At 50.5% G+C, this 12262-nt stretch overlaps 1 protein-coding gene across 2 annotated transcripts in view; it reads left to right on the top strand.

Annotated features, from left to right (window-relative positions):
- Positions 1-269: 269 nt before the first annotated feature.
- The window catches only part of LOC121594481 (netrin-A-like), a 57381-nt gene continuing 45388 nt past the window's right edge, over positions 270-12262 (top strand). For both annotated transcript variants that reach the window (XM_041917757.1, XM_041917767.1), the window contains exon 1: positions 270-2074. In XM_041917757.1, coding sequence (XP_041773691.1) covers positions 796-2074 — 1279 coding nt within the window. In that variant the 5' untranslated portion in view covers positions 270-795. The remainder of the gene's footprint in view (positions 2075-12262) is intronic.

The raw sequence follows: 12262 nt of genomic DNA, 5'->3' as shown, positions 1-12262 counted from the left end.
CGTGCGGTGTCGTGCAGCCTCGTACGAGCGGGCTGGCAGACACGCGGGAAACGGGACCGAGCGGGAGGAGGACGTCAAAACAAGTTCGATTGCCTTCGGGCTCAACTTGGAGTGTGTCCTTTATTTTGCCTTCTTTTTTTTTGCTTGGCTTGTTTTTGTTTCGCGTCGGTTTGGTTGGTGCGACGCACCCGAACCAGGAGCACCCGAAAACCAGACCGGGAAGACCGGGGCCGAGTGCTCGCGCGCGCCGTCCGAGATGAGCCCGTGCCTGTGCCGAAACGTGCGCCCCCTAGTCAGTCAGTTGCCAGCCGGTTCCTTCATCGGTGCGAAGTTCGCGACAACCGCCCAGCAGCCGCCTGCGAGCGCTTGTGCCTGTGAGCGTCCTGTCGTGTTTGTCCTGCCGCAGCAGCCGAGGGACGACGTTTGCGATTCGAACGCATTCTCGCGTATCCTGGTGTGCAGCTCTGATGGTGCAGGCAGCGCACCGAAAGCGAAACAAAGAACTCTAGACGAGTGCGAGTGTGTGTGTGTGTGTGTGTGTGTGTGTGTGGAATTAAAGTGAACAAGGATCTGTGCCAGTGTGATCTGCCAGTTTTGCGAAGATCAGATCGAGCGGCGCGCATGTTGGAAAGTGATAACTTCTGAACTCCAGAATCGTCAGATGTGAACTCCAATACGAAGAACTTCAGCAAGAGGCCAAAGCTTTGTGTGCAGTGTCTGCAAGATCAGCCCAGAGTAACATTCCAAGTGTGCCCCAAACTTGCCAGTGCTTGCCGAGCGTGCTAAATCCTCAAAATGATAGCCCGACAGTCTGGGAGGTACTCTCCCAGCCGGCAGCTGTTGGCCCTGCTCGCCCTGGCGGTCGTCTCCCTGGCGCCGGCAGCGGCCCGCGCCGCCAGCCTGGACGCTTCGTACGATCCCTGCTACGACGAGGATCGGCCCCGCCGCTGTCTGCCCGACTTTGTCAATGCCGCGTTCGGCATGCCGGTGGTAGCGTCCTCCACCTGTGGCCAGCGCGGCCTCGACCGGCTGTGCGACGTGCAGCAGCCGGTGCAGCGGCCCCGCTGCCTGCCCTGCGACGACGGCAACCCGCGCAAGCGCTACCCCCCGACCGCCCTCACCGACGTGAACAACTCCAACAACGTCACCTGCTGGCGCTCCGAGCCGCTCCGATCACCCGCGTCCATCAACGATCCGCCCGACAACGTGACGCTGACGCTGTCGCTCGGCAAGAAGTACGAGCTGACGTACATCAGCCTCACGTTCTGCCCGGGCACGGTCAAGCCGGACTCGATCGCGATCTACAAGAGCGCGGACCACGGCAAATCCTGGCAGCCGTTCCAGTTCTACAGCAGCCAGTGCCGGCGGGTGTACGGCCGCCCGAACCGGGCCACCATAACGCGCGCGAACGAGCAGGAGGCCCGGTGCACCGATGCGCACCGGCACGGCCTGGCCGAGGCGCCGACCGTATCGCGCATCGCGTTCAGCACGCTCGAGGGCCGCCCCTCGGCCCCCGACTTCGACTCGTCGCCGGTGCTGCAGGACTGGGTGACGGCCACGGACGTGCGCATCGTGTTCCACCGGCACCAGATGCCGCCGGACGACACGTTCGAGGATCCCTGGTATCTGCTGCACAGCTCGGCCCAGGTGCCGGGCAGCGGCGCGTTCCGCCGGCAGCCCCGCGACCTTGCCACCGACTGGCCGGAGCGGGCTGGCTCGACCACGCCCGACTACCAGTCGGAGGAGGCGGCACCACCACCATCGGCCACCCGCTCACAATCAAACCCAGCGGAGCAGCCGGCCTCCTCGATCAAACCGCCGGCCGAGGTGCTGGGCAACCACGGGCGGGCCCGGCAGCCGCCGCACCACCATTACGCCGTGTCCGACTTTGCCGTCGGCGGCCGGTGCAAGTGCAACGGGCACGCGTTCCGCTGCGTCCCGGCCGGCCCGGACGGGGAGGTGAGCTGCGACTGCAAGCACAACACGGCCGGCCGGGACTGCGAGCGCTGCAAGCCGTTCCACTTCGACCGGCCGTGGGGCCGGGCCAATGCCCGCGACGCCAACGAATGCAAAGGTAAGCCACTTGAGCGCGACTCGATATGGGGGGTGGGCTTAAGATAGCGGCTGGCTGTTGCAAGTTGGCGCAGCTTGCCGCGATAATTCCTACTCGAGCCGACGGGCTTAAGCGGAGACTGTCCCCGGTTGAATGTCCGCACCGTGTCTTATAGGCGCGGGCCCCCTCGGAAGGCGCAAACGGGAAATCTAAACAATCTGTTTCACATAATTGTAATAAACCCAATCCCAAATAATCAAGACAGGCGGGTGCAGTTGGCAGAGGTGGAAGGGAGGACGGTGGCTGCTATGACCCCGGCACGCGCTCCGGCAGGCGAAGAAATAATTGATTTACGGTCAATTAAAGCAAATATTGTACGGCCCCGAAAACGGTTCGCTCTTTTGTTCTTCCCCCTCGTTGATGGGCCGGGTCCAGTGCAGTGCGAATGACAAACAGAGGGAGATACAGAGAGAGAGAGAGAGAGAGAGTGCATGTGTGTCTGTGTGTTTCTGTGCGCCCCTTTTTTCGACTGAAACGCTTCTTGCGCCCCTTCTTCGGCGAGCGAAGGGATAATGTACGCCGCTTGACGCTGTTTCAAATAATTCGTTTCAGCATCCCTTCTGCACGGCACCCTTATCCCAATCCCGGCTACCTCTGTCGTGTGTGTGTGTGTGTGTGGGTGAGCCGTTACTTTAAATTTTGTACAGCGGCGGGCGTGTGGAAGGTTTGTCCGATTCAGCGCCCCGGTTTGCTTGCTGCGTTCTGCCCCGGCACAATCGCCCCGAAATCGCAATGAACGAGCCCAGGGTGTGCGGGCGGGTGGTGCGGTGTACAGTGCGCGCTCCGGTGCACACCAGGAGTGATATTGATATTTTGGGCATGCAGCCGACGATGGCATGATACAGCACTTTGGCAATGTGTAGCGAGCGTCATCTTCGTCTCGACGCATCTTACAAAACGTCCATTGCTGGGCTGTTCACTACAAATGTGATTCTTTGTAGTGGATGTACCATTGCTAGCAACAATATGTTGCCAACATACAGATCCTAATGGTATTGTTAATATGGTAATATTGGATACCATCGGGAATTTGTAAAATAGCAATGAATTGTTCAATGTTTGTAATCTTTCATAATAATGGATTTCTTCAAATAATTGTCGAGTTCTCATAGTTGTGGGACACATTATTGACTCGTTTTTAAGGGAAGTGAGCTTTATATGATGGAAATTGCACTCTATGGCACCCTTTTTGGACAGGCTCATCGGAAATTCCTATTAGATTTGCTATCCAACAAGCGTGCTATAGAGTCCAATTTCCATCATATAAAGTACACTTCCCGTAAGAAAGAGTCAAGGAATTGTCCCACTACTATGAGAACCCCTGGAAAACCCTGTGTTTCTTGCGTTTCTCCTTATTTGTTAGGCAGACTTTCAGACTCAATCTATTATGACTATCAGTCTAACAATAACATCGTGAAGTAGTAGATATAGCTTGAATAAAGAAAACGAGTACATAAGATATAAATAATTAAATGGATCGAACTCAACCTCAACTTATTTAATTTTTTTTTTTGGAACGCATAGACATCATAGATATTAGTTATAAACATTCCGATTATTCCAAGTTCGTCCAGAAAAGAATGAGCCTATATCTTATGCGACTCGAGGCTTGTATTATGGAAAATACAATGAAAACTATTTCTATTATCATGCAAAAAATAGTCCCTCGGTCAAATCCTGCACTACCATGAGCTCAACTATAGAGAAACAACTGTGAGCTATTGACAAAGAAGATTGCAATTGATAATAGGCTTTTCCGATTAAAATTGACATGAAACTTTTGTGCGGCAGCTAGAAAAGAGAGTTCTATATTTAGGTGAAACAGTAACAGTTACCAATGTTTTGCCCCGCATCTGAAGCTTACTGATGAAATTCAAAGGCTTAGTTGGGCAAACATCAAAGAGCAACTTAATTAAATCCCCTGCGTACACGACCAGAATGATCGTCAGTGTATATCTCACTGACCACTGTACCAATAGTGTTGCAATTTGCAGTCGTACAGATAACATGCAATGAATTTAAGATATCAAGAATATAAAAATGTAACGTATAAATAAATTGAAATATTGCAATTGGTATACGTTCTTCTTCTATTGGGCGTAGCGTCCTAAGCGGACATGCCGGCCTATACAGGCTTTCGAGACTTAATTCAGTACTACGCTGCTGGATAGTCAATCCCTGCTACGGGGAGACGGTCCATCCTAGACTTGAGTTACATTGCGTATACGTTACATCTTCCTAATCACAACTAATTTATTAACACAAAATCCACATTGTTCTTAATGCTTCGTTATACCTACGATAGTGGTATGGTTCCTATAACTTTCATATTGTGCTCCTATAGTGGTGTTAGTCTAAGAAATCTGAACAAAACCTGCGTACAATTGCGATGATAAATGTCATAATATTAAACTTCTGCGTAATTCAATCGACAGAAATGTGTTATTATGATCAATTAAAATTCTGTAGAATGACTGTAGTCAATCTAGATCTGAAAGAGAATCCTTAAAGAGAATTTAATCTCGATTTGTGATACGAATAGTTACATTTACAACCTACCTAAAAGAATGCAACTTTGTAAAGATAGTTTTTGGGCTGAAGTCATTACAAATCTAATTATTCGTTTCAAAATAATATATTTAGGTACTAGCATGATCAAACGCTTGAAGACGCAAAACATTTCAAAATTTTGTTTGAATAAGCGAAACCGCTGGAGCTGTCAATCATTGAAGTAATCCATAACAGAAGTAATGATAAATTAACTTTTTAAAACTCTTTACTTTGAATAAAACTATTCGCGTGACGTCAGAGTTGGTCCTATATTACAACATACTTAATTCTAGGTTGCATTATAAGTGTCCTTTAGTCATCATACATCTTTTCAAATTGAACAACATGCTTCTAAGTTTTAACAATTATTTTAGAAGTATTTCGTGTTTCTACAAAACTTCATAACGAAATTGGGGACATCATTTTAGACACCAAACAAACAAAAAACCATGATGTGCTCTTCTTAGGTAGAGGTACATCATGTATTCTGCTCAATAACTTTCCACGCCACACCTCATCATATTGCGATTGAGTCGCTAGCGTCAAAGTCCCTTAAATCTGCACGTATCAAACTGCTGCATGCAGTTGAATGGTCCGTTCCACTGTTGAAAACGTTCCCTGTCCCGCGCGGTGCAAAATCGCTCATAACCCTCTGTATGCATATATTTTATCAGCCGAGCGTGGAACGTAAAGCCCACGAGTGTCGAAGTCGCTTGCTGTATTTATTTACCGCCCAGCCGGAAGGGCAAGCGAATTCAGCCCAGACAGTAATCCATTAAGGAATGTTTGCCGAAGGTTCGAGTCGAATCCGTGCTCCAATTGATAACTGCGCTGCGAGGTTTCGTTGCGTCCCCGTGGGATTTGAGCGTACAAATAAGCCACAATTACCCGGCAGTGAGGTGGATTTACCGGTCACCGGGCTACACATGTTTATCCCGTAGGATCAACACCTTCGCGGGCCCTCTCACTATCGGCACGGCTGCACGGGGGTACGGAATAAATCACACCTTACAGTCTTTGTGTGCATCAGGTCGAGAGCGTTGGCAAATGGCAGAGCGTTTGCCGTACAGATAAATCAATCGTTTCTTCGGCTCCCCTCCTCCGAGATTGTGTTGTAGTTTCTCACCTTGAAGAGTTGTGTCCGCGTCCCGGCAGACAGATCGGCACACTGCCCCAGCAGGGGGATAAAAATGTAACGCTCTGCTCCAATACACCTTCGGGGCGCGCGTCAGAATGGTCAGTTTTTATCGCAGAAAAGTTTAATTTAAGGTGCCTGCCCCACTGGTGTGACACCTCCAGAGGGGGCAAACAAGTCTAGCTGATACGGACCCTTCCCCATCACTTGTGCCAATGCTAGGCGTCTTGCAAACACGGCCCGGCCCGAGCGCGTACGCACTCGTCCAGGGCGTCCCGCTGGGCAGAGCGGTGGAATGTGTGCGACCCATTCGGTGGACTAATTTACATGTGCCACCGAGCGACACGTTTATGACCCCCACGATATGGGCGTGCGATTCGCGAGGACACAAGATAAACGAAATGCTTGACTTCTGCACTACCGATAACAATTTATGGCTAGCAACGGGCTAACAAAGTACCAGCGACTAGCAACGAAAGGAGTGGGGCACACGCCCGCTTTATCCGCGACAAGAGTTTTGAAAGATTGAAGGTGGAGTAATATCCTAGGCCATTCCTCCATTCCAACCACCAACCTGTCAGCAGCAGCCATTCACTTTTAGTAGGCACAGTTTTCGGGCGGGAGCGGGGAAGACATCAATGCCCGGTAGCTTTAGTTCGGGAGGCGAATTAAACGTCTAATGTCACCGCCGTATCTTGCCCGCGCGGAGTTGTGCGGGAGTTTTTAATTACACGCTTGAGCTACTACGATTTGAAAAGGATTCGTCAGGCCCTGAAGTTTACGCTTCAGGTTGAGCAAGTTTCGGGCCAAGTTGACGCTGCATGCACTACAATAAAACACAGTTTTGTGATTGACTTTACCAGGGGAAAGCCTTATCCCTCCAAAAAACAGGGGGGAGCGTTAAACAGAGTGACTTGCTCCATGCTCCATGTGCAGCTGCTGAATATCCCCGTTGTGTCGCTGGAAAGGATGCGATTTTGTAAATGGGAGTCACGCATTATCGTGTGCCTGTTGGTTACGCGGGTACGTGCCCGGAAAGCGCAAAATGTGGCCTGACTCGTGTGCTGTACTAATAAGCGACTGAGTTGCCTGACACTCACACACATATATCCTCAGAAAATCTGACTTTTAATTCCACGCAGCACAAATGCGGAATTAGATCACGCTTTTCAATTAACCTGTTTCAATTATTCGTCACCGTGTCCAGGACTGGCATTGCTAAGGTTTCGGACAAAGGATGATATCTTCCGAACGAAAATCTCAATATTCAATCAACATCTCGTGCACTGCCTTTAGGCACTTGCTGCGAGCTTTACACACCTTTAGAGGAGAGGCCAACACACACACACACACACACACACACACACACACACACACCACACACACACACACACACACACACACACACACACACACACACACACACACACACACACACACACACACACACACACACACACACACACACACACACACACACACACGAAGCAGCAGCAACAAAAACAGTATTAAATATTAAAATCGCATCAATATCTCGTGATCATTAAAATCATATTCAGCTCATTAGCATACCTGAACCCGAGTCTTTCGCACGCACTCTCCGAATTCTGGGTCCTCGTTTCATCCAAATTCGTTTCGGGGCTCTTTTTTCGGCACTGGGTGCTGTCTCTCTCTTTCTCTCTCTCTCTCTCTCTCTCTCTCTCTCTCTCGCATTCGTTATATCTCCTTCCTGCTCTCTTGCCCTGATTATGTACCGAAAGCCACAGCATTAGCATGCAAAAGGGTTTTTTTGGAAGCCGTTGATCCTTGATGGGATGCGATGAATCGTTTGCGAAAAGCGAACGAGCCGAGTGTTCCGGGGTGTTAGTTGCACAGGCAAGCCACGTTCTTGATCGAACTAAACAAAAAAAAAAACACCTCCAAAACACGCATACGCATTCCACACACCGGAGCAGGTCTGCATCGGACCGACGCCTCAAGGTTCGTCGGCTAACCGAAGATCCATGTTGCTGATCCGACGCTTTCCCGGCGCGTCGTGTTCTTCCTCCTGCAGCGTTAAAATGCGTTGTAAACGCTCTGGATGTTGAGGTTCGCACGAACTCTAGTGATTGATTTCGTGCCAGAACTTCTTACGAACAGCACGGACGATGTAATACGAGCGGCGAATTCCAGGGCTCTCCGCGACGCCTCATCAGGCCAAGCCTTTGGAGATGCAATGTCCCGCGCACCGTTAGGTCGTTGGTGATTGTTTCGAGATGCATTGCCACACGCGGCATTGTGGCGTATCGGCCACTGATCTCGTTTCGGTGGTAACCTGCCAGAACTGATCCCACCGAAAGGGGCCGAGCCGTTCCATTCCAGGGTGGCGGCGGGTCAGTTACACAAGGTACAACTCAGACGTGGGTGATGTACAACACGCCCCGGGTGAAGGGATTGCTGGGAGTGTTTTCGGTGTGGTCCCGTCTGGTATGTGTGTCTGCGATGTAAAAGAAACGAAACAATAGTGCCTGTTGTTGTTGTTGTTGTTGTTTTTGTTATGGCTGTTCTTGTACCTTGGGTGTACGGGGACAAACCAAAGATCGGAAGTGATTTTGGAGTCGGAGCGAGGGGGTAGGAAGGGATTAAAATCGATCAAACTAATTAAAAATACATGTTAGATGAAAATGATTCATTTCGACTGGCTCGCTCGCTCCCCTAATTCTGGCGCTAGATATTCGGGGTCGGGGTGGAACCAGCTCCCCCGACGTTCAGCGGCTGCTGGAGCTCCAACGGAGGAACAGAGAGAAAAAAAACACTCTCGCAGAGATGAAAGTGATAATCAAGCGGCGTAGCGCAATGACACGCACTGCGTCTCCTCCTCCGTCACTTCTACCCCTGAAACGCGGGAATCATGGGTCGAATCGGACCGACAGGAACAAGAATCCATTAGCAGGTTCGAGGGCACGGTGTGTGTGTCTCTACCGTTGCACTGTAGAACTGGGCTAGTTGAAAGCTTTCAGCAGCCAAACACACACACTCACACACATACACAATAAAAAACTGGTTCTCATGTTTACCACTCCAAAGTGTGCCCTTCTGAAGCTCACCTCACCTGCATAGTGGGTTCAAACATGGCGATGAATGTGTTGCCATGGTCTCCATTACAGCGAATTGATCATTTTGAACACTGCTCGGCGAAGCACGCACTCGTCGAGCTGCACTCGGAATTACTTCCAAAAGTTTGTGCCACTTCAAACTTTCCCTAACTGTTATGGCAGATCCGCCTGCAGATCCGTGATAGCAACCAGCACCCGTGTGCGTAATAAATCGTCCAACTTCGCCATATAGCCTCATCTCATGACACGAAAGGTCTCGAAATGATTGCCGAAATTACTCGCATGATCCGATGGATGGCAATAAAGAGCGCCCCTCCCCCGTTGAGAGACATGCTTCGTTGCGTAATATTTATGAAGATGTGCCCTATATCGCTGTGGGCACGATTCTATTCATCGACTTAGGTCCCATGCAAAAACAACGGCCCAAGACCGGGGAAAGACACTTGCCGGGAACAGCACTGGAACACCTGCCTTGCGGACGCTCCAACTCATCACACACCGCAAGAACCTTTCCCCAAGGAGGTGATATATCTTGGATGTAGGGCAGCGGCTCGTTTGCTGTCGAGGATATTTATGACCGTTTCCGGTTTTTGCAGGACCACTCATACCAACTCCCTGGCACGGATTAGCAGTGGCAGCAGCGGCAGCCGGCTGAAAAAGGGGTAGTTTGGTTGAGAAATGGTCTCGGCAGGAGCCCCTTTTTACGCGAACGGGCTTATACTGACCACACGGCCTGTCGGGTTTTATGGCGATGGTGAAAGTTTTGCCCACCAACAAAAGGTTAAAGTCGTTTTGAGCTGCCGGAACTGTCCATCATGTAGATGCTGCTGCTGCTACTGATGATAATGATGACGAAGGGGATGAATGTCATCTTTGGTGGCCGTCGAAGGATTCATTAGTTTTCACTGCCCCGAATCCGGCCGCTGGCTGACAGGTCGATGAGTGCCGCAACTGTAAGCCAGTTGGGAAGCGGTTTAATTACTTGTACCCTAATCGTACGGAATGTTTTCGGGCTGAGGCCGGTATTGGCTAGCCCAACGGCTAGTACACCGGGCAGAGTGTATGAAAAATTTACAATCCAATTCCTTCGCAAGCCCTCCGGAATCGTTCTTGGGATTTCGGCATCCAATTCCAATGAAGCGTCACCGAATGGTGGTACGTTTACGAGCGCTTCTGATTAACGACTGCAGATCAGATTACAGGTCTCTTGTGCCGGTGTCATCCGGCTGGCTGAAGTGCGTCCCTGTCAAGCCCCGTCCCGGCAACAAATAAAACAAAATGTCCGATGTGTATCTTTTCAGCAATCGAATTTTTTTGTTGTCGCTTTTACCTTACTGGCAAACACACACTGGCCAGAACGTCTGGGAGGTGCTGTTGCCGAAGTAAGCTCAAGGTAGGGGCCCATCCGCAGGAATGGGCAATGCGAAGAAGCAATAGCACTGCCGACAAGACCGACGAGATAACTGCATTGGACGTAGATTTGCAAAAGAACCGCAGGCGGAAAAGAAAATCCGCAACAGTCTGTCTGTTCCGGCAGCCTCTATGCGCGTGTGTGTGTGTGTGTGTGTGGTGAAAACGGCATGCCGACCTCCGCCTCGATAGTGCCCCGGGAGCTAGGAATGAGGGAATGGAAATTAAATTAAAGCTAAATAGATGCGTACGAGTTGGGGTGTTTTGATTAAATTTATTAACAAAAAGGATCCAGGGGAATCCCGCTGAACGAGGGCCCGGAGGACACTCACTCGGGCTCGTGTACCGATCTCGGCTGCGTACTGCCGGCGGGGTCTTCTGGTATCTTCTCGCTACACCGGCGTACGCATCCTCTCCCGCATCCTGCGGGGAAAGACGCCAGAAGAAGATGAGAGCAGCAGCAGCAGCAGCAGCAAAAAGAAAAACGGCCGCACAAGGAAGGGGAAAGTATATCGTGCCGAGTTTCGAACTTCATACTTGCTTTCCCCGGCACCCCGGCTTCGTCCGCTGGCCCGCCGTATCCCGGGGGCCATTTTTTGTCCCGCTTCCCGGCAGGAGTAAAACGATATGCATCCCCTCGTACTCACGCCGGCGTCCAGCGTTTTCCCCCGCGTTTTCCACCGGGTGGGCGCGCCCGGCGGTTTGGAATTCAATCCATCTTTTCTTGATTCCTGACATCCATCATTGCGAGCTTCCTGGTGGGGCACGCCAGGTTAGCTGTTTGCTCACTTGGCTTTTGCTGCTTTTTTTTTCGTTGCTACATTTTTGCTACGACGACGTCGCATCCTTGCTCTCCCATTTCACTGGCCCAGAGCGAAACGACCCCTTTGCTGGATGTGTGTAGGATGGGGGACGGGTGTGCCAGTAGTGCCGCGCGGAGGGGTGAAGGAACGGGTACTGGATCAGAAGTACGCAGCGTTGTGTAAACAGCAACTGGTATGTCGATGAATTTTAATAACCATTAGGAATTTATGACTTTATGATGGCAGCACTGGAAGCGGAAACGTGCTCACTGCTCCGTGTTACTGTGTGTGTGTGTGAGTTTGTGTTTGTGTGCTTGTGTAAGTGCATCGTGTAATGTACGGGATGAGGGAGCATATTTTCAACGATGGTATTTTAATTTCAACCCTGCCCCTGTCACGCTAGTGCCCCATCGGTTCCGGATTGTCAGATTCCTGTGCGTTTGAATGCTTTTATAGTATTTACTAACAAAGGAAAGGTATGCATAACAGTTCCTTAAAGTGTGCCGTGTTGTGCCATTAATCTTTTTTTGCTTTTTGTGCGTCATTTGCGAACTTCTGCCGGCTCAAGGCCGGTGTTTGCTGCTTCAGACATCCAATAACCAGCAACATCTTAACTTGGCTAGCACTCTCCGATGAAATAAAAAGCTAATCGTAATAAGATCTTTTATCCGCACAATGCGTGATGAATTTGAAGACATCTGTAACACGTATTAGGCCCAATTTAGGCAGCTAAACCCGCCCGAGCTGTAGTTGAACGCGCCAGAACACTACGCCGCTGGCAAGTGGAGCGTGTGAAAAATGGCACAATATCGTCACAAAATGCTCACATGCTCGAAAGCACACAAAGGCCAGCCCGGTACGATGCATGCTCGCACGCCGCCCGGCATTGTGGCCCAAAGCGACACGCCATAAAAAAAACCCCCCGAAAAAAACCGGTATCGCGTCAGTTGTCAAAAAGGTGTTGATGTTCCAGGAACAGATGATCGTAACCGTGTAGTGCTGGCAATGGTAGAGGAAGAGAAGGGGAAGGGGTCATCATTTTCACCTGAATACTTTCTTCCTGCCTCGCTGCCATCGCGGTGCGCCGCTAGGAACATGGGCAGGAGAGCATCACGGTATCACCTCAAAGAACATCCAACAAACGCGCTATGATCCC

This window comes from Anopheles merus, chromosome X (assembly GCF_017562075.2).
Source record: "Anopheles merus strain MAF chromosome X, AmerM5.1, whole genome shotgun sequence".
NCBI lineage: Eukaryota > Metazoa > Arthropoda > Insecta > Diptera > Culicidae > Anopheles > Anopheles merus.
Note: the sequence above shows the minus strand (reverse complement) of the source record. Positions and strands in the feature narration are given on the sequence as shown.